Below are 23,021 nucleotides of genomic sequence, written 5' to 3' on the forward strand. Positions count from 1 at the left end.
AAGTGGAGGCTCAGAGAAGAAAATAGGATTGTTGGGTGTATAAACAACAAACCACGTGTACTCTGTGGATGCTTTGGTTACTGCAGCACCAAGTCCAGTCTTGGTGTCCATTATTTATCTTGAAAAAGATGCTGGCACACTGAAAAGGGCTCTGAAAAGATCTCCAGAACAATTTGATGTCTGGAAAAACTCCCTCAGAGACTAAAGTGGAGTAGCTCAGTGGCATTTAGTTTAGAAATGGCAATGTTAAACTTTGAGGAATGACTCTGCCTCAAGGAATGTAACTGGAAGGGAAGTCAGATTTAAGTGCTTTATGTTATAGAAGACCTCTGGCTTCAAGGGGTTATTTGAATCTGAGACCTTTATAATCTGTCCCACATAGATGCAGATTGATTGAGAGATGAGACTTGAGTAGCTAAGCCTCATAAGTAGTGAGTTTAGTAGTAGCTTAGATGGGAAAGGTCTTTTTTACAGATGTGATAATTTTTCCAAAGTTTGTTGGTTTTCAACCAAGGCTCATAACTTTTTGTCATGTGTTAAAGGCTTGATGCAGGTCTCCCTTGGTGAAATTGCATAATCCAGATTATGCAGGAGGCCAGCTGCAGTAATCATAAGGGTCTGTATGGCAAGCAGGGTAACTGTTGCATATATATATATATATATATAAATTTAAAAGTCAGAATTTTTTGCCGTCATCTGTTTAATTTCCACTCAGAAACTGGGACAAAGAATTAACCAATACTAAGCAACCTATGGCTCTTTGCAGTTTTATAATAAAAATTTCATTACTACTACTGGTTTGTGGATATGGGGTGAGAATTCCTGTAATGTGCTGGATCCTCATTGAGGTCTTGCACATCTATATTTGATGCTATTATTAGACTTGTGGATTTCCACTCATTTACATTCTTCATGGAGGCTCTTGCACAAATGGATTTTTAAGTACTAGGTGATGAAATTCTTGTTTCAGTGTTTCTCCATTGAAATATCTTTCTGGAAGGTCAGCACTGCACATGTAACTGTTGGCACAAAGTAAAATTGGAAAGAAGTGATGAGATCAGAACCCCATGGGGTCTATTTCCCAGAGAGAGATGTTAGGTTTGTTCAGAGAAGGAGAGGCAGAGCTCAGGAGCTGTAATTACACCCCAGAATGCTGAAATAAAGAAAGTAAACCTAAGAGACATCTTTGAGGTTGGGCATTGCTTATTCTATTGCCATTATGAGTCTCACATTAAATGGTTCCTGAGTCAATCTGAGAGGACAGGTTACAAGCAAACAGTGCCAGCCTTATGTGGTAGCAGGGTGGGTTTGGCTACTCAGGGAATCATCTGTCCCCAGGAGAGAGGAGATGGCAAAATGCTGGAGCACTCACCTGGCTGGTTCCATGTAGCTGCACGAAAAATAAGTGCTGGAGCTGCTGCATTGGGAGGGATTTGATTCAAAGCCCTGGGAGAAGTAAATCCACATGTCAGCATCCACAGGTGCTGTGGTGGTGCTGAACTGAGGTTCAGCTTTAGTCAGCTGTCCCCGTTTCCTTAAGGGAGTGCCCATTAATTTCCCCCTTCCCAAACAGCAACAGGCAGTCTCTGCCTTCTGCTCATAAAAGGAACCTAAAATATCTCAGTAATTACTTTCAGTTTGAAGAACTCTGCGTGTGGTCAGTCTCATCCAAACTTGTGTGTTTGTGCTTTATTCCTTGTATGTTTCCTGTAGCTTATTTTTTTTTATCTGTCACAGCACATTCACAATCTGCTGCGTGCATAACATGGGTGGGGTGGATTAATAAAGGAAAAAGGGGATGGGCTTTTAATTTGCAAGTTCTGAGGGATTGTTATGAAGGACAAGGGTGCAGGAAGCAGACTTCTCACACCACACAGAGATGCTGTGAGGGCCTTTTGAAGATGTGATTGTTTGTAATTGTCTTGTTCTGTTTTTAGAGGCTGTTGCAAAAGACCTTGAAAGCTTGTACTTAAATATGCTCCATTAAATTGCCTTTTTTTTTTTTTTTTTTTTTTTTTTTTTTTTTTTTTTTTTTGTTGCTGGCTGTAATCTCTCATGTAATCTCTCTTTGTGTGAGCAGCAATGCAGAATTTGAACATGTCTTACTCATAACAGTCTCTTACCTCTCTTTTCAAAGTGTAATGATTTAAAACTTGGACCACAAACCTGCTTCTGGTTCAGACACCACCTGTCCAAGTAATACAGAAAGGTCAAACAGAGGCAGCAGCAGAGGAACAAAAAGCAATAGAAAATGGCACAAAGAAAGGTTTGTTGAGAGAGATACAAAAGATACCATTCTGTAACTTAAATTTAATCTTGATTATTTAGAGAATAAGAGTGATGCTAATCAGGTTAGGCATGCTGGCAAGACAGTAGAAAGAGCAGCCAGACAGCTGAGGAGAAGAAATCCCTCTAACCTTCCTCTAAACCTTCGCTAAAGATTAATCCATCTCTGTTGGATGCACTAATTTGTAAGAGAAAAAGCAAGGTCTAGCAGAAATAGCAACAGAAGGGCAGTAGATTACATGTCTGAGAGGCTTGGGTTTGTAGAATTAATTGTGACAGTGTCTTTTTATTTAGTATTTCCATGCCTTTTTTTTTTTTCCTCCCTTTAAATCTATTCAATTAGAGTAGTGTATGTAAATGTGTTAACAAGTGGTTGTGACAATTTGTGATTGCCTGGATAGGTAAGAAGCCCATGGAAGCAAGTTGGTAGAGGTGTTTTCTTTCTTCCCAAGACCACACTTTGTTCTTTTACTTCTTAAAAGCAAAGATGAGTCGATTGCTGGGTTACAGAGGCCTATTTCTGGGTGTATAATGTAACAACAGTAGTTTGTGAAGCACAGAGTTGAAGATGAATTCGTCTTCCTGACTGGACCAGTGTGAAGTGCTCTCCTGAGAGGGGGGTGGCTGAGCACAAGCCTAGCTTTAGATGGAGAAAACATTGGTGGTACCTGCCGTGGCCAAGTGCTCCAGGAAAACATGCTCCAGCTTTTCCACTGCTCTGGAAAAGCTTAAAACTCTGTGGAGCCAAACAGCTGTAACCCTAGGTCACAGTGATGCCATGGATGCAATGCTGAGAAGAGGGAAAGCCCTAAAATTTGTAGGGAGTTGTTGTGGGGATTGCTAAGTTGCATTGTGTGTGAATGAAATGAGCAGTAACCAGCAGGTTCTGCAGTCCAGGCTCTGAGTGTGGCCCAGCCCCTGTGTCTGTGGTGTTCACACTGTAAAAGGCAACCTTGCCTCTTGGAGAGAAACAAAACCATTTCATCCTCAACAACCCACAAGGCCTTTGGGCAGCAGAGAAGCTTTTGTGCTGTAAAACTGAAACCATTTAGAACTGAGCCCTGGCTAAGGGGAGAGGAGGTTCACGCCAAGCAGCCTCTGTGGGGATGTCAGGGGCAGTGGTTTGTCCTTCCTGTTCCTGCTGAGTGACTTTTGTTGCCCCTCACTGTGCTGTTGGAAACCACTGCGCTCTAAACTGGATCACAGGCTGGATTTCTCCTCTAGCAAACTTCTGCCCACCTCTTGATTTTGTTGAAAATGTCGCCCTACTGAGAGCCCTTCTTGGCTGAGTTAAGGATGTAGAGATAACTGAGGCTGAGGAGGAAGGAGCAGAGATTTCTAAAGCTGGTTTGCTGACAAAGTCAGCATGTTTGAGGAACTACACCCTAAAGCAAAAGGTTAAGGAATGTAGAAACGCTGGAATATAAACCATGAAAGGGTGTGGGGAAATGCTTCCAGAGTTAGGGTTTATAGTGGAAAGGAAAGTTTTGATACTTTTTTTTTACTTGTTGATTTTAAAATGCTTATCTGCTGAATTGCATTCTTTCAGTTTTGGTATGTATGCTATGGAATTTCTATGGCTAGCTTGAAGAAAGTAATTCAGACATGTATTTGAAATATAAACAAGAAGTAGGAAAATGAAAAAAGTTTTGGGGAAAAAAAACACATGATATAAAGGGAAGAATATGAGCAAAACAAAGTGATGCAACAATTCAACGCTGGTGTAAAGTATGCTGGCAGGACTTAATGAAAGCAAGGATCTCATTTGTGGTCTGCAGACCAGCTCCATAAAGAGTGGTACATTAAACTTAGGAAGAATGGCTGGTAGACATCAACCTCCTTATTCCACTCTTAAATCCAGGGAACCTTGGTTCATGTCAAATGTATCAACATCAGGAAAAGCCACGTAGACCTGAGAAGGATGTTTTGGTTTTTAATTTGTTTTTTTTTTTTTAAACCAACAACAAAACAAAAACTAGGAGAGAGAAATTGTGTACAGAGAAACACTTTTATTAGTGTGCCAGAGCCCAGAGTGATTGTGACATCTCCTTCACGAAACACATTAGCAGCAGAAGAAATTAACAGGTCAGAATATTTATTCATCTGCTCTGTCTTCCAGGGAGGCAAAGAACAGCCAAGGCTCTCAGTCTGATGCTGTCCCTGAAAAAGCATCTTTGTGTTTATGAGTGCATTATGGGAGATTACCTAAGGTGATGTGAAAGTACAAGGTTTTCGACTTGGAGATGATCTCTAAATGGGAAGAAGTTTTTCTTTGATGCATCTGAAAAGATGTGAAAGATCTTGAAAAACTTAATAGCAGGAGAGTTCTACTGTCATTTTTGTTCAGGGAATGATGTTTCTGAGCAGCTGAGAAGGAAACTTACATTTAGTCAAAGTGACTTTTGCATTTTCTGGGTATATCACTGTATATTGAATGTAGGTGCCTAATCTGCAATAGGAAGAAAACCTTTCATTTTGGGAGTCTTACTGACATGTGCTTACCTGTGGTTTACATTCAGGAGCAGTAGGAGTACAGCAGCATCTTAATTCCTTCTCCAAATCCTGGCAGAATATCACCAAACTGCTAATAATTGTTTTTTTTTTTTATTTAAAGAGCTTTCAATTCATCTCTTTACATGAGTTCAGAAATGAGCACTTGTGCATTTTTCAATAGCAAAGTTAAATGTTTAAGACTGATGAAGAAGGATATTCAAAGTGATTATTAATTAACTGAAATACTTACTCATATGATATGTTAGCATTAAGTTATTTTACTTCATGTAATGGCACACAGTGCAGGAACTGATGTCTATCATTAACATCACCTAATGTTTTCTTTGATAATGTATTAGTTTTTAAATTGGTTGTAGCATAAAGGTTTTATTTAAATGTTCTCTGCTGGATTGTGTGTAAAGATTGTCCTGAGAACTGGGGCTGAGGGCAGGGAGTTGGTTCCCTTCGTTCCAAAGATGAACTCTCAATAAAATTTGAATGAATTTAGTGAATTTCCCATAAGGACACGTGTGATTTTGGCCTTCTGACTTTTGAAATGGAACAGCAGGCATTGCCTTGTTAATAAACACATACCTGTCGTTTCCTTTCTAAAATTCTTTCTGCATTTGCATGGCCCACTGGGCATGTTCAGTGGAGAGTTGTTCGATGTGGTGGCTGTGATTTGGGCTGATTCTGCCTCCCAGCAGTGCATTCCTCTTGTCCACAGGCCTCAGATTGGGGTGTGCCTTGGAGCTGCCACCTGTGCCAGGTGGTCCTGTGGCAATGAATGCTGCTGTGGTAGAGGATTGTTCAATTACAGTTGAAAAATAATACGCAGGCATGAAAATTTGTTATTTTTCAGTTGGAAGAGCTGAAATGCTGTGTGCGGTTTCTGAGTGCTTGAGCTCAAAAACCTCTGTATGAGGTGAAAAAGTCATTGTGGTTCTGTCTTCAGCTTTTTGGGTCTTGGTTTTTTCAGTTACAATATCTGCAGAGTATGTACTACAGTTTTGGAAAATATGCTTTTCTGTCCTTTCTTGTATTTAAATTAAATATTTGGCTCTTGAGAGGATTTGAATAATGCAAGTACTCAGCGTTACAAAATATTTTTGTTTTTCAGTTCTGAAAACAAAGGGAGCGCAGCCATAAATTCGAAGAGCAGCCAAAAGGAAAGCACAACTCTGCCTGCACTTTTGAAGGTAAGATTTTTATTGACTAATATTTATTTTAGGTAAAACCTGTCCCCTCTGCTTGTGACTATTTGTTGGAGTTTTGATGTCGGATGCACTCCTGGATGTTGGATGCAGTGTGGCACCTGATTGCCATAGTGTGGGTTAGGGTCCACTATGCCAGGGTTCTAATGGACATGCTGAAGACAGAAAAACTATTTGTGCTTCACATTCCTTAAACAAATTCCACGTATTTACGTACAGGAAAGAACTGGGACTTCAGTGCAAGTTTGCCAGTGAAGAAGAAAACTAATATTTTTATCGAACCAAGTTTTCAGGCATTGCTCTAAAGTACCATTTCTGTATAATTTATGAATATCTAACCAGCAAATCTGTGCTTGCCTGAAGGCCTGCTGGTTGGCAGCCAGAGCACTGTAAGATCTTTGTGCTGAGATTTGTCTGTACGTCGGGTGCTCCTCACCAGTTACCCGTGTTAATCATGCTTGTCTTGTCCTGTAAGTGTTGTACTGCAAGAAAAGGACATGTTCCTCTGTGATCAGGGCTTTCTCCTGTGGCACTAGACACACCTCTAAAGTTGTGCTTAGATTCAGCCAAATACCATAAATAACTATGTACAGGACAGGTGATAACTGCTGTCACATCTTGCTCTGCACTGAGCTGTTGTAATGATCCAGTCACTAAGCAATTTTGCTTGAATTTTTGTTCCTTTTCTGATTTGTCTCAGTGCAGTGCAGATAATATCATGGCTGCTTTCCCAAAAGGGGCTTGGCTCGTCTGCCAGATTTATTTGTAGGCTTCTTAGCACACTTAATCTGATATTTCTATCCCATGTTGCATTTATTGAGCACTCATGGTGCATGGAAAAGGAAGTGCTCACCTTCTGTAGGGCCCACAGTCCCTGTGTATTTGCACCCTCAGTATCTAGGGACCATTTGTTTGGGCTTCACCAAAGTTGGATGCTTTGCAGTTGCCTCTGTAAGGACCCCAGCAGGGTTATTTGCTCAATAAAATTCCATTTTGATTGTGGTTTGTCTACAGCAAAGTGGGAAACAATGTTTGTTCAGAAGCCGGGGGATCCAAGCCAACTCTGTCAGTTCAGAGCTCGTGGAAAATGCCACTGCATGGCTTCCTATTACCATAAATCATTGATGTTATGCCTTGGAATGCAGGCAGAAAGATTTCTGATAAACCAGAGAAGACTCTATCTACTATAATACAAGAAATTTTTTTCAGTTTTAAAAAAATCTCATTTTTCTGTGTCAGATCAGTGAAAAATTCCAAATCAGATTTTCCTTTGGAGGCAGGTCCACCCCAGGGCAGGGCTGAGGAAGGGGAAGCATTCAGGATTCAGCACTAGGAGTTGCTTAAAAGGAAGTAAGAACAGGGCTACGTCTCAAGGAAGAAGCAGGATGTGTAGGTGGAGCAAAGCAAGCATAGCAAGTTGAAGTTACCTAAGAGTATTTCTTTCTTGCCAAAAACTAAATCTGATTAATTTTTTTTTAATTTACAAAAGCCACAATTCTGAATCTTTCTTGCTGAATCTGTTTCAGTAGTCTTCTACTCAGAACTCATGTTTTTATAACACTGTACTAAAAGCTGGTGCCAAAATTAGTGCTGTAAAGTTTTTTTCCAACATATCTCATCTCCTCTTTTTCTTGCCATAACCTTTTATTCAATTATATTGTTTCAGACCTATGTTAAAAAGCCTAAAACCGTGACATTATCTTAGAAATAATGACTGGTGTTTGTATAGGCTTTAGGAAGAAGGTGTGGTTTTCATACTAGCAGAATGTGCTGGCTCTTCAGCTGTGCTGAGAGCTTCCTGTCTAACTTTACTGTTTTTTAAGCTGATCAAAAACCTCGTGATACACTTGAACAGTTTCATATGCAGAGTAGTGAGTACTTTGAGCAGTCTAACTTTTTATCTTGTGTGCACAGAAATTACAGCTAGATAGTAAAAACTTACTCAGAGGAAGTAGAGAAAGTATTGGTTTTCTGATGTTCCCCCCGCTACATTTTCTGCAGAAAATGTTTTTTCTGTTTTTTCCTCTCACTGCTGTCTCCAGTACCCTTGAAATTTGGTAGCACCGCATTGGCCAAAATAAACTGTCTTCTGCAAAGATCACCAGACTGCACTTGAGCAGTTGGAGAGAACTGATGCTTTCTTAATTGTGGTGTTGGGATAATCTTAAGAGTCTTTTCCAGCCTAAATGATTCTATGGAAGGTATGACCTGTGTTATTAAAAGATGCTTCAGGTTTTTTCATCCAATCATCAAGGTTACTGTAGGCTGACAAAAAAAAAATGTTATGGAAACTGTTTTTTGTGAAGAATGTCTGAATCTATACTTGGATCAATTTTGGGCCGGTTTCCAAGCATGCCCACGTCTCTGAGCTGTGCTTCTACCTGAGCATTTCAGGTGGATGGTAACTAAAAGTGAACCCATGTTGTGTCTGTGTTAGCTGTCACCAAGTTAATGAGCCGTCCTATTTCTGATAGACTTCCATGCTGTGATTTTGTATATTCATTGGCCATCTCAGCACGAGGCCAGGGGCAAAATAGCAGAGGAGCTGCAAGTCTCTGATTTAGCAGCAAAGGTCGAATGTCTAAATTATAACTGACTGGGTGAGTGGAGGTGGCAATTATGCTGAGCTTTGGTGGTTCTTTGACTCTTCTGAGCACTTTAGACACCCCTTCTGTACTTTACCCCTGTTATTTTTTCCCTACAATGAAATATTTAACTCGTAAAGGAGGAAAAGATATTTTAATATGCTCCTTTTGAAAATATTAAGCCTAATTTTTCTGTGTGCCAAGGGGGACTTTATCAGTCATCACTTGATCACTTTCAAGAAAGTATTACTGAAATGTATTTGCTGTGTCTGTTAATTGATTGCAGAAAGTACACCACCCCCTCCCAATATTTATTTACAGATTTTGCTGTGCTTCTGTTCCTTTCAATTAGGGCTGTAAAGGGTGTCCTTTCTGAGTAAACGCTCCGTTTGAGCAGCGTGATTGCTGAACAGATGGTTGTGTGGATGTAAACAGCTCTCGAACTTCATGTTCAGCGTGCTAAGTGTCTGCACTACAGAGTGTCCAGTGCACATTAGTGTATCATTAACCTCACTTTTAGTGCTACAGGGACTTGGTTTTCAGAGGGAATATTGTAACAATGCTCCCTGAAAAAGGGTTTAATGGTCACTGGGTATCTTTCCTGTAGCAGTGCATGGAGAAAATAGTCCATTCTTCCATAACCCATTAGGAAGGAATTCTTAAGCATCTCAACACAGAAACCACCATGTGGGCTGTGTCAGGCAAACCCAAAAGTTCCAAAAAGTAAGTGCAAATTTGATACACCAAATGTATAATTTAGGTTACAGTATTTCAGTAGCATCAAGCATTCCATCATTTGGCCCATAGGCTCCAGCCTGAATTAACCTGAGACAGTCTCAACCTTCACAGAAAACTCAGGGGCAGAAAGTACAGCAGAGATTATCAAGTCTGCTCCTGTGCCCCAAGGTGAGATCTCTGTATCTATGTCATACCTGATAAAAGTTTGTCTGACTTGTTCTCAAAGACCTCCAGGGATGGAGATCTCTTAAGATCTCTCCAACCTCATCAGACAACTGTTCTACCAATTTCATAGACCTTATGATTAAAAACCCTTTTTCTTAACATGCCATCTAAAGCTTCTGTGCTACAAATTAAACCTGTACCTAATTGTCCTCTGACAAGTACTCCTGTACACTGTGAACATGGAAAACAGAGATTATTCTGTAGCTCTGCTTTCTCACATGAATTTCATTTCAAGGTAACATAAAGATGGCTGTATTTAAGCAGGAGACATGATATTAAATTTTGATGGCAGGGACTGCAATTATGTGATAAGATGGAGCCAGCTTCTTTTAGGAGTTGCAATGGGTACAAGTTGGAACCTGGGAAATTCCAGTCACCTATATGAATTTATTTCTTTGGTTTTTTATTTGTTTTTTTTTTCCTTTACTGTAAAAATGGTCACATATTGGAACAGTTTGCCCAAGTGAGTTGCAGAATCTTTATGCTTGGAAATACTCAAAACAAAGCTGGATGAACCAGAGCTGCTTTGTGCAGGAGCACAGACTGCATGACCTCCCCAGCCACATTCCTTTCAGCCTAATTTGTGCTGTAATTCTCTGTCACAAAATTTTTCATCCAGTGTGCCAATTTACACGAGACTTTTTTAGAAGTCCCATGAACTTGCTGGATATAGGTTGCTGTTCCTACTGAATGTCCCTTATTCTGAATATTGTTTTAAGTTTTACAAAAAAGTTAGAAATCAAAAATAAAGCTAAAGTCTTAGTTAACTGCATACTGTTTTCCATATAGCATGGGGTGGGGATTTATGTTGTCATGGTTCTATTTTATATTGATTTTATTTCAAAAATCTCATAATTTTAAATTTCATCAGTAATTATCTAAGTAATGTCTGCTCAGGCTGTCTGTGAATTCCTGCTAAATTCCTGACTTAATAAGTAGAAATCAGAGAGAGGGATGTTTTTTCTTTTGGTAGTCAAGGGAGAGGGACTATTCTGCCAACCATGAATTTTTAAAAACCTGAGGGTTACTTTTAAAAACTCCTGCTGTCACTGTCTACAGCAACAAATGAAAGATAAAACACAAATTGTTTTGGAGTTTGTACCGTCAGTATTTCTCTTGTGAAAGCTGAAAGCAGACATTTTTTTCCTCAGCCATGATGCAGACTTTTGTTGAAATGGAATTTTATAGGTGGCACCTTTTAGTTTCCCAGGATACTTTGTTGAATTGATGGTTGATGTTAACAGCTGGATGTGTTGAGGGCGATATTTCAAGATCATCCCATCTAAAGTTCTGGTAAATTCCCTTGCAATATTGAAGATTTTTAGAAAGAATGATCTTGAAATATGCTTCCCTCTCTACTACTTTTGTTCTTCAAAGAAGGGATCATGAGGAAACTTTGTTTCAGGATGGGTGGGGGAAAAAAAGTTTTAAATCTTGGTCTGTTTAACTCAGAAAACCAGCAGACAGATGAAGCAGAAGTGTGATGCCAGGTGCTATAATCTGCCAATAGAATGTAAGTGCAGGTGGAAGTCACACTGTCTTATCCCTTTCCCAGTGTACTGTCACCTTCTCCTTTGAAAAGGTAAATTTCACCTTTTTTTTTTTTAACCAAAGCTTCAAGAAAATGTCAAACACAGCAAAAATTGTTTAATGTTTGTGAAAACATATTTATTAAAAGGCAATGGAATTGTAGTACTGGAAGAGTTTGGGGGAAAGAACAGAAGTAAAACAGACAATTTAATTCTGTTCTCTCTGGCTCTACAGTAGCCCTTGTAGTAATGAGGTGATGGTTGCATACTCAGAAGTGAGTACCAGTTCTTAATCCTCAATCAGAGCTTTAAAATCATTTAATGAGAAAATTCAGAAGGGGAAATTTTCGAGCAGCTCTGCAAATGGTGTGAAGAGAAACTTTTAAATTAAAAAGTTAATTTGGTCATTCTAGAGACTTTCACTGAGTTTAAAATTCTCTGTGAAGGTGACCCAGCAGAAACTTTATTTCAAATTGTACCTCCTTTTTTCTACCTTTTCATTTGAAATGTTCACCCCGACCACTTTATCTGTTGTTCTCCTCAGGGAATGTATCTCTGGATACTTCCTCAGATTTTAGGAGAATACTATAGAGTTTCAGAGAATGCTTGTTTCATCTTTTCTTTCCTCATCTGACAAATTAAATGTGCATTAATGACCCCTTGCGGTTTCAAGAATTCAAATGGACAAACAAATTTTCAAAATCCCAGTGCTGAACTTTGAACAGATGGTGTTGTCTTTCCAAATGTTAAATAGTCATTGACTTTAAATAGGTTTATTTTTAAAAATGCAAAACTGATACAGTTTAACTAAAAGTCTCTTCCTGTTGTTAATTTTTACTTCTGATTATGGTGATGCCATGATTTCATTAGTTTTCTAGCTACTTTTGTCTTCTGGGGTTGCCATGACCTGATTTTTTGCATCTCAAACCAAGCAGAGAAATGAGGATGTGGAAGGAAAACTTCACAATATTAAACAGCCAAAATATTCAGGTTAATTGGGTATTTGTAGAGGTACTGAGTTCATAACTTTAACTTAAATTCCCTCAAAACCCCAAGTCACTCTTTGTTTCTTTTGAGGGGTTTTTGCTTTTTCTCATTAGTTAAAAGGTGTGTTTTAGGAAAGACTAAATAGTTTTTTACAATGGTGGACTTCCTTTACGTCTTCTACACCACCACTTGAATTACTGGCTTAAATAGGAAAAACCCACTTTACCCATGTGTTTTTTCAATCCATTTGGCTCATGACCATTAGCAACAGTGGACTTTTAGGGGTTCCTATTGTGCAATTCACTATCTGATAGTACTTTAGCCTGAATTTTTCTTAATGCCATTCTAATTTCCATAGAAAAGCTTTGTTCTTAATCTGTATCTCACTGTGTCCAACAGTTTTTCTTTAGGCTTCCATATGTATTGCCTCCTGTTGGTTGCTAAAAAGCCTAAAAGATTTTCCTCACAGTACTTGAAAAAACAAAATATTATTTCACATGTGGATTTAAGGCACTTCAGTGTGTGTCCCACTCACTGAGAAAGAGTGGGAGATGACACCAAAGACGCTTTAACTTCCCAGAGAAAGAAAATCTGTTGAAAAACCTGCACTGTGGGGATGAACTAGCCTGCCACCAGCCCTAGCTCTATCACTGTGGATTTTGCTTAGCACACAGAATTTATATACTGTGTCAGTGTTCAGACTGAATGAGATGATCATAATTAAATGAATATTCAGTTAAATGAAATGCAGCCATCTCAGTGGTGTCGAAAGGTCAAAGCCAAGGCTAGGAACAAGATTAATTTTCCTGTACTATATGTGGCAATGCCTACATGTGCTACTTTGTGCACCCAGCACTTGAGCCTGAAGCTGTTAATTAATTTCTAAATGCCAGCAAACAGAAACTCAGGAGTAGCGCCGTGGCCCGTTCTCAGATCAGGGTGTTGAGGTTAAATGACTTGTTGGAAGTCCCTGGGGTGGATTAGTGATGATCCTAACTTTCTGATGGCAGGCCATCTTCTCCCAGAAGTGCGGGGGAGATAGGAGGTGGTAGAAGGTGTCTGTGCAGGAGGCAGGATGTGCTCTGAGTGCCGCAGGACAGGCGGCCTGAGATCCCTGCACGGCTGTCTGGCGTTTCTGCTTGGTAATGAGCATTCATTCATGGGGAGGGAAATCCCAAATGTCTGGCAGTTGTGGCTGCAAGCTAACGCTTTGTTCACGGAGATCTGTGTTTTAATGCTGCTAATGCTTTCATTTCCCTCGTTAGGGCAATAAAAGAGATTGTATTTTTGGCAGACAGATGTAGCCCTTGCTGATTGAGAACCTCTGGCAGTTCCAGCTTCAGCCACCCAGCTGCTGAGAAAAGATGCTTTACAAGGGTGGTCACAAGATGCTTTACAAGGGTGCCTACCTCCCGCTGGGCAGGAGGTGAGGAAAACTGAGGTAACCTGGCAGGTTACCCTCCGCAGGGTGATGCTGTGCCATCTCAGGGGTTGTTCACCTGGGCCTGCCTGCCGAGGTGCAGCTGGCCCAGGGTGGGTGTCTGTGCTGCGGCCTGGAGTGGATTACAGCCTGAAAAGGATAAATCAGCTGGGATAAGTATCCTGGTAGTCACAAGGGTTCCCTGCTGGGCAGGAGGTGAGGAAAACTGAGATAACCTGGCAGGTTACCCTCCGCAGGGTGATGCTGTGCCATCTCAGGGGTTGTTCACCTGGGCCTGCCTGCTGAGGTGCAGCTGGCCCAGGGTGGGTGTCTGTGCTGCGGCCTGGAGTGGATTACAGCCTAAAAAGGATAAATCAGCTGGGATAACTATCCTGCCAGCTGGAGAGGGTGATTCAGCTGGGATAACTATCCTGCCTGGGACATGGCGTGGGGCTTGTCCCCTGAGCCCCAGCTGGCAGTTTTCAGTGCAGCAAAGTGAGAGCACAGTGCCCAGACACAGCGTCGCTTATTGCTGCAGTCTCCTCTGTCATCTGATCGAAGTCATAATCTTGTTTCACACTCCGCCACACCGGCCTGGTTGCATGTGAGGGCACAGGCCCATAGGATAATTCAGGTTGAAGGGACCCCAGAGTGTCCTCCAGTCCAGCCTCAGTTCAGCTACAAGGTCAGGCCAGGTCACGCAGGGCTTGCTCAGTGAAACTCAGAGGAACGAGTTGCCAAAGGACTAAAAGCTAATTAAAGCTTCATGAAGCATGTCACAAGCAGGAAAGCTCACAGAGAGTGGGAAAGGGGAGGCAAGGGGAAGACTGATGACAGTTCATTGCAAGAGGAGCAGAAAGACAGCGCTATAGCAGGAAAATTCTTTTCCTTGCTGAGATCAGCAAGGATCTCAAAGGGGATCTGGCAGGTAGGTTTCCATCCAGAAACCACTGTTTTCTTGGTGAACTGGAGAAACTATTCGGACTGCTGTGACACTGTTGGAGGACTTTTAAAATTCATTTTTCTTTGAATGATGACATGAAGTGTAGGTAAAACAAGAGTCACTGATATTCCTGCAATGTTGTGAATATCAAACTGCTCAAGCTTAATTGTGACAGGGAATCAAATGCTCTGTCAAGTTTGCTAGAGGCTCTGACTGTTGAAAACTGGTGGGATGTACCATAGAAAGGATTACTTTATATAAACTCTACACCCTTACCTTTTTTTCTTTTTCCTGAGTGCTCACTAGGGGCTTCTGTCAGAGACAGACTGGGAGAGAGGCATGGGGAATGCTCAGTGAAAGTTTCTGTGGTGCTGGCTCGTGGAATTGCCACCGTGCTGCATGTTCAGCAGGCACTGGTGCCTGAAGGCTCCTGCTGTGCTAGAGGCTTGCTGGCTCTCGTAAAGTAAAATCATGTGCTTTCGTCTCAGCCATTTGAATATGGCACCATCTTAAAATACCAACTTCAAAATCTGCAGCAGGAGCAGTGCTGGTTGTATAATGCTTCAGACTTTGAATTGGGATTTTGTGTGCAAATGATGAAATACCAATAGCTTGAGCTGTCTGTTATGGCAAAGTGGAGTGGGAGGGAGAATATATGGAGAGTAGGATTGATTCTTTTGAAGGGAAGAAAGAAGGATTTGCATGGTTTCTGTGTTAGGACTTAATATCCACATTTATCTTCAAATAAGCACGGTGTAAATGTTCTCTGTGGCTTTTTTTCATGCAAGACGCTATTTATGGTTAAAGGTATGGAAGGACCCTTTCATATTAAAGCTTCCTGTTCTTTTGATTAACCAAAAGTTAAGTAAAGAAAGGAAAATTAAAGAGGAAGGAAATTCTAAATAGATTTCTGTTTCTGGAAGCAGAGACTACAAAACAGCTTTTCAAGCAGGGCATAAATTATGCTCACAAATAAGCAGCACAGTCTTTACAAGTGTTATGTCTCAGAGCTGCTCAGAGAGGATTTTCACATGTAGAGATTTAACTATATTTGATATCTCAGCTCCTAAAAGGGAAAAAAAAAAACAAACCCTCCACTAGTTTCTGAATAGAAATGGTTTTAAAAAATGGACAAAACCGCACCAAGCAAAACAACATCAAACAAAAACACTAATAAGACTAAACTGTTGTCAAGTTTTTAATGTAACTATTTCTTTTATAGTTATTGCATTTAGTTGTTAACTTCATAGATATTTTAATAGTTAATATAAATGTTTATGGCTTAAAAGGGCTGTGCAGAGCAAAGAATAAGATTTGTGTGCATTTCCTGCACTGAGGTACTCTTTTAGACTAGACAAATCTGTGAGAATGGTACAGACCACAAAACTGTAGAGAAACGCCCTCCTTCACTTAAAGTTAAATTAAAATCTGGCATTGAAGAATGCTTAGGTGTTAGGCAAAGTGAAGGAAGAAAATATGACAGTAGAACTTTGAAGCTGACATGGTGAATCATTCACCCATCAAATTTTGGAAATAATTTTGTTTTCTTGTTTCTGTTTTGTATTTCCTTATGCAAAGTACTCAGTTCCTCTGAGATAAAGTAAATTATTCAAGAGGTTCATTCCAGGCTCATGTGTTACTTGTCTAATACTGAAGACAGCAGCAAGAGCTGTGGCACAACTCCAGGCTGCACTGTTGGCATCTTCATTTGCAGAGCTGGGTTTGGGTAGAGTTGACATCTAAATAGTAAATTTCTGATCCCACAGGGGTGAGTGCACCCCTCTGTGATGCATCAGCTGTTGATCAGAGCAGTGTGGGGGGAGTGGTGAGGTTTGTCACAGGTGGGATGAAAAAAGGCCAGAGTTTGACTTAGCCCACTTTTAAAAGTTGACTTAGAGAAGTTCAGTGTGGTTGTGCAAGTGTCTTGCCTGTACATAGAAAACGGACGATGTGTGGATTTATCAAGGACAAATTAGTGCTGTTCAATTTCTATCCTCACAATTCCAATAAACAATTCCATTTCCAACACATGCATCTTTTAATATTAAGCAATTGCATCTGCTCTGTATTTAAAGGGTAAAAAAGCATTGCTTGAAGTTTAAAGACCACTGCTTCAGTATCACTAAATATATCTTGAAAGTTCTTAAGAAATTGCTGTTCCCCAAGGATGAAGCTGGGTTCATTAAAACACTTTTTTCATCATTAACATGATCCCAGGTGGCCTATTACCAAATAAGCCTGCTAGTTTATTTAAGATTACTTCGAGTAGAAATAGGATTGGTCACCTAGTGGAAATAGTAGTTTTCTGTGTAGGTGTTGCCCAATTTGAAACAATTACTCTTATCCAAATGTATTGTTGACACAACTAAAATTTGCATAGGACTTTTTGTTCATGTTCTTTCCTACTCCTGTTGAGCAGGATAGATTTCATCTGAGAAAAGCTTGGGGTAACTTTAATCTGCGTTAATAAACTGGGTTGAATCAGGAATTGAAATTACAGGGTTGTACTGTAAAGATAAAATAGGCAGCAGTAGCCTATGGCACCCACTACAAAGGGTGGGGATGGGGGAGGGAGGTCCTTCCCAGAAAGCTTTAGTCCAGGGAAAAAAACACATTTGCAGATTGTGAAGCTGAAAATATGGCTATGAGTGGTGTTTGTGAAGCCTTCCAGTGAAGTTGCATCACCCTTTTGGGCAGATGGTCTTGGCAGAAGTAACATGATCTTGGACAGCAGTCCTTGGATCTCTGAGAGGAGCTGACACGGGGGAAATTCAAGGGCACGAGCTGGTGAGGAGCAGAGCTTGCCTTGCCTCTGGGTGTAGATGCTCAGCTGGGCTGAGGGAAGAAATGAACATGTGGTTTGAATGAGGTGAAGCCCTGCTTGGTGCTCATTCATTTCAGGTCACTGATAGGCAGTTCAGAAGGTCAGAGGTGCAGGGCTGCTGCTCTGCAGGACCTTGGCTTGTGAGACCAGGGGAAGAGTGCTGGAGACTGTGGGAGGCAACAGATCCATTTGGAAACAGCTGTGCAGCTGAAGGAGAGCTCAGCATCAAGAGGGCTCAACCAGAGGGCTCAACATCAAGTTGCTAAGGATAATAGGAAGGATTCACCTCTGGGGTGTGAGTTGAGTTTGTTTTATCCCAGTTCTGTTCGTGATTCTCTTCGGTTTTTCAGAAGTGCAGAAGGCTGTGGGGTGTTTGTCTTTGGTTCTGGTGTTCTTGCCTGCATTTGCAAGCTGAAAGCTGTTCTCACAAGCACATGGAGGTTTGTTTGTGAAGCTGTGCTTTCTGAGGGGATTAGTCTGAAGTGTGAAATAACTGTTCCTTGCTTCTTCCCCATGTTTTTGATGCCAGTTGAAGCAATTGTTACCATCTGTCTTGTGTTTTTGTTCCACTGCAGCTGCTTTGGGAACATTCTAGCCTGTGCTAGTCCTTTTTACTTTTTGTGGAATAGGGTCCTCTTTGGTACAAAAAGAGAAAACAACAAGCAGTGGGCTTTAACCTTTTTAAATGACAGATCTCCTGAAAGGAATACAATGCATAGGTGCAAATTAAAATCAAGGAATTTGGGACTGTGTGAAAATGACAGGAACCATCATCTTTGTGTGCTTTTTGTATTTATCTTAGGCTTGTCAAAATGAAGAGAAGAACCATTCCACAGAAGAGCTTAACAAGTCTGAAATCCAGGAGGAGCTGAAAAAGGCTAATAGCCTTCCTAGTCTGACTCCTGGAAGCAAAACAGCAGATAAAGACAAGCAACCCCGAGAAGGCTTTTTTCATTTCCTTGGAAGCTTATTTAATATTGCAACAAGATCTTCTCTGGTAGAATCTAAATCCTCTACCTTCCAAGATGAACCCAACAGATGTGAAAAGGATTTACAGAACACAAACACCTTTCCAAAGGACATGCAGCCAAAGCACCCAAAAAATGAAGAGCCTACAGCTAGAAAAAAAGAGGATTCTGTAAATAAAGATGATGCCATCTTAAATAATATTGGGAAAGATAACACACGGGATCTTCAAGGAAGCTGGAAACAGTCCTCAGATACAGAAAAGTAAGTTTTAGAATTTATTATTAAATATGTTGATATTTGTGTGTGTGTACAGAACTATGCTGACCAAGTTCAGCTGACTGTATGAGAAATGTCTGTCATTTCTAAGGGTGTTTGGAGTGGCCCTGACTTGACTTTGTGCAGAAGTCCAGTAGCAACTGCCCTAAATAAATGAGCAGGGGAGAAGTCAACTGCAACAAAATATAACTTCAAGGTTGTTTCGACTTCTCCTGAATAGATGTGGCATTTACAAATATGTTAAGAAGTGTAAAGAACTTATTTCCATCCATATTTTGGCCTATATAAAAGCTTGAATGTTTGTTCTTTTTATATCTCAGCAGTTCAATAGTTTTACTTCTGCAAATAAGGTTTTCTCACTGTTAAATCATCTTTCCTAGTTTGTTTGACTGGGTGACTTTTGCTTGTGTGATTTTTTTTCCCCCCCTAGTTCTTTCGGGTTTTCCTGTGATGTAAAGAAGGTTATGTAAAGCACTCAATTTCAATTAGCCAAAATATGGAACATTCTTTATAGAATGTTAAAAGAAGATTAAAAAAAAAAGGGGTGGCAAAGGCGCTGTTGTGTGTTTGAGAGTAGAAAACTGAAAACACTGGCTGTGGTCAACACTGTGTATTACAAAACCTTTTATGAGTGTCATAAACATAGATACCAGTTTTCCAGAATCATTTGTAGCTGTTATGTTGGAAATTTGGCTGCCTGTGGGTCAGCAGAGCATGGATTTGGAGTTAGGTGTGAATGTGTGCCTGTGGTACCTGTCCAGTTTTTGATGGGTGTGTGGAACGTGGACTTGTTTGTGGGCAGTGGATCTGCAAGTGATGATGACTCAGGCTTTCAGTATGGCCCAGAATATTTATTTCAAATTTAAGCAGAAGGTAGTGATTGGGAGTAACCAGTAAGTCTCTCAGAGTGCTCCTGCTTGGACTGCAGATTGGGAGGATGGGCTCAGAAGAAACACCTTTTTTTCTTTTAATTTTTTTTAAATTAATTTGAGTGGTGCTCAGTTTGTTTATTGGCATGTGAAATGTTTCATCTCCATGTAGGAGGTCAGAGACAGCCAAAATAGCTGCTTGTTGAATTCCATTTCCATACTGGGGATGTCTCCAGCACTCTGCCCTTACCTGTTATTTGGCAGAATAATTATTTGAAGCATTATATTATACATGCAGTGGCTGATCAGGATGTGAATAGGCAATGTGATACTTATTTAAGTGAAGTTAAAACTGTATTTGCACCTTCAAAATACAGTAATTAATAGTAATACTGGTTGTGTTCTCATGAGCACTCTGGTTTGGTCTGTGACGTGGTTGACTGGTTTTTATCCCAGCCTCTTATCATGGTATCACCCATCTGACTGTGCTTTTTCCAAGCTGCAGCTCAGCAGCACCACTGCTTTGATCAATGCAAGAGAAAAGGTCTCCTCCCCTCAGCTGTTCCCAGGAGAGCCCAGGAGCGTGGTGTTATTTGGTCTGGTTCCTGAGCAAACTGTGTTCCCTAAAACCTGCTGGACAGGCTGGGTCGCTGCATCAGTCTCTTGCTGCTATTTGCTGTTTCTGTAGTATGTCCTTCACTGTCTATGCACAATTTACAGGGTAAGATGCATCTCATTCCCCTTTTTCTTCTCGTGAATTCTTCATAAAAATGTAGATTAATAAAATAAGGCATTTGTCAAAGTTTGAAGAGTTTGGAAGGTGTGGTTATTAACTCGCTGATGTGACCTCTTTGCTCTGTACAGAAATTTTTGAGTTATTTTTGTTTTCCTGAAGTCCAAGTTACAATTGGATTTTTCAACTGGCCATCCTTTGGCATTGTCCTGTATTGTTAGGTAATCTTTGCAAACCAGTGTAGGTTTTTTTCAGTGCGGGTTTGTCTCATGGCTAGGCAAGCATGAAAGAATATGTGTTGCTAGTTTGGAGGTAAGGAAGGGTTGACCTATATACAGAAGGAAGCTTTTCCATGGAAAATAACTTTTTTTAACGGAAGAAAAATTGTAGTTTTTTTTCATTGTAGCTGTTGTAAATTAGGGGAAACATTAAAACAGTCTGTGTCCTTTTAAGCTCATTCTCAAAAGTCCAGTGTACATTCTGCCCTTTTTGGCTTTGTATACTAACAAGTTAGACAATCTCTGTGTAACTTTAATTATGTTTTTCTCTGCCTGACCACACAATGTGAACTGCTCTTCTGAAGCAATTAGTAAAGAAAAATTGGAATGGCTGCAGGGAAGCAGAGGCTTGCGTTGTTTACCTTTCTAAAAAGTTTGAATAATTGGTTTTTTACTAAGGATAACTGTTTTTGTTTTTTTCTTTTATGGAAGTGGTTGTGCTGGATTTGTTCTCTTTTAGTTTATAAAAGTTTATAGGATGCAGAGTAGTTTATTCTTTCCAGTACTAGCTGGGTTTTTTACTAAATATTAACTACCTGTAAATAGCATGTCTAAACTGTAAAAATGTTCTTGGTTGCTGCCAGTTGGATGAAGAGTTTTCTTGGGAGTGGATGCTACAAGCACATGAGGAATGATGGGGAGAAGGGGTAAAGACTTAGCACAAAGCAGCAGGAAGGTGTGGAAACCATGAAGAGCCAAGATGTGAACCTAAGAGTGGTTGAGTCCTAAAAGTCGTGTGAGATGTGCTAGTGAACCATTTAAAGCCAAAGGTACTGATTCCATTGATAGTTGCATTAAACTGCAGCTTCAGCATTTTCTGTAGAGGCAGGATGTAGCAGAGAGCTTTACAAATCCTTGTGACCGCTGCATTATTAATCTGACAGCAGTTTCCTTTGTCCTGAGGAAGATGTAAATGAATTTGTTAATTCCACACTGCAGTGAAATACTGCATTAGGGACTGTCTCTGGTTAGTGAGGAGGTTGTAATGATAAGTGGAAGAGGGATGGTTGTTAGATTGCATAATCCCCATTAGAGTTGTATAAAAAAAAGAAAGCCTAAACCAAACAACCTTTCAGATTTCAAAAACCTACCAGATGGTTTCAGATGCCTCTACTCAGACAACCTCATTCTCCTCATATCCTTAAAGCAATATTTGGTGAAGTTCAGGGATATCAGAGTGTTCTGACCTGTAAACTGAGGTTAATTTTGGCCTCAGTGGGAGGTCTGGCACTTGGTAAAGACTTGAGTTTCCAGGCCTTGGGCCAAGGAAAGTGGAATTCATGAGCTCAGTCTGTGGAAGTACATGTTTTTGAGGGACAAAATGTGTAGGTCACATTATTTATTCCTCCATCACCCTGGCTGGTTGGCTCAGAGGTAATCTGTACCTCAAAGGGCTTTGCTCCTTTAATCCCAACAGTGGCAAGTGGCAAAGGAGGAGCACAGAAGACAAAACCATGATACATTTGGCAAAGTCTCTAGACAACAATTACTACAAACAGTAATTGCAGCACAGAAGATGGGTGAGGAGAGTTGGGCTCAGTCTCCAGCTATTTCATCCCTCAGTCTTCCATTTCTGTGGGATGGTTGAAGGTTTCTTTGCCTTGAAGTGAAAGGGAGCAAGCAATGGTAAAGTAGGATATTTGCTGCTTTGAGTAGAAAAACCCTCTTGCTTAGGTAAGATGGCAGCTTCTGGGTGGAACAGTTCCCTGTGGCAGACTGGTAGGTGTAAAGTGAAAACTTTGTGTTTACTCTTGGCCTCTGCACTCCTTAATGATGTTAAAAGACAACCTTTAGCTGATGAAATAAGCCCTAAAAATAAAACCATGGAACAGTGGGGGTGCACTTCACCTCATTTCTCATTGCTGAAAGTCTACATGAGAGAGATAATGATTTCCTGAAGTAGGTGACAAATAGAAGACACAGATTTGCCCTATTATCTTTCTTTCCTATAATGTAAAAGTCTTGCACTTTTATATATATTGCCTGTCACTAAAAAGCAGTGATTTCTCTTCAAAATTGAGAATGGAGTTCCTGCAGTGAATAGCTGCCATCTTCTCAAGAATCCCTGTGGTGGTAATGAGTGGTACCTTGTGAGGTCACTGAGGACAGAACTTTGGTGTTTTCCTCCTGCCCCAAAGATATATGACCCACATCTGTTCCATTGACTGCTTGCCATTTGTATTTTCCAGTAGATTTTGTTTTTTTTAATATCCAGTAACAATAAGTGGACGTTACAAATAGTGGTGTGCAGAACAATGGCGCGTGTGGAACTGCACAGCTTGTTCTGGACTTCAGCAAGGAGGAGCTTTATTGCATTGCTGAACATGGCTGAAGAGAAAAAAATCAAAATTTTCCTTACTCTAAATGTTTTGATTAAGAAGTCCTGCTTAAGACAGTAATACCTGAATTCAACAAAGTATTTTAAGACCCCATCTTCTTCCTTCTGTTATGAACCTTGTAGATATGGATGTGAGAAAAAACTAAGAATCCTACAACTGCAAGGATTTTCTTACTGTAGGTAGAAAAGGGGGTGGGGGTGATTTCCAAAGCAGATGCTCAAAACATGCATTTAAATTTCACACCCTACTAACAGCTAGGTACTAGGAATAACTTAGTGAGAGCATCGCAAGCAATTTCATTCAGAAGGGAGGT

The 23,021-nt window shown here is 40.4% G+C and overlaps 1 protein-coding gene across 2 annotated transcripts in view; it reads left to right on the plus strand.

Moving 5' to 3' along the window:
* The window catches only part of CRYBG3 (crystallin beta-gamma domain containing 3), an 81,276-nt gene that overhangs the window by 7,832 nt on the left and 50,423 nt on the right, over nt 1–23,021 (plus strand). For both annotated transcript variants that reach the window (XM_058825710.1, XM_058825711.1), the window contains exons 2-3: nt 5,900–5,978; nt 18,047–18,474. In XM_058825710.1, the coding sequence (XP_058681693.1) occupies nt 5,900–5,978; nt 18,047–18,474 (507 nt within the window). The remainder of the gene's footprint in view (nt 1–5,899; nt 5,979–18,046; nt 18,475–23,021) is intronic.

This window comes from Ammospiza caudacuta, chromosome 2 (genome assembly GCF_027887145.1).
Source record: "Ammospiza caudacuta isolate bAmmCau1 chromosome 2, bAmmCau1.pri, whole genome shotgun sequence".
NCBI lineage: Eukaryota > Metazoa > Chordata > Aves > Passeriformes > Passerellidae > Ammospiza > Ammospiza caudacuta.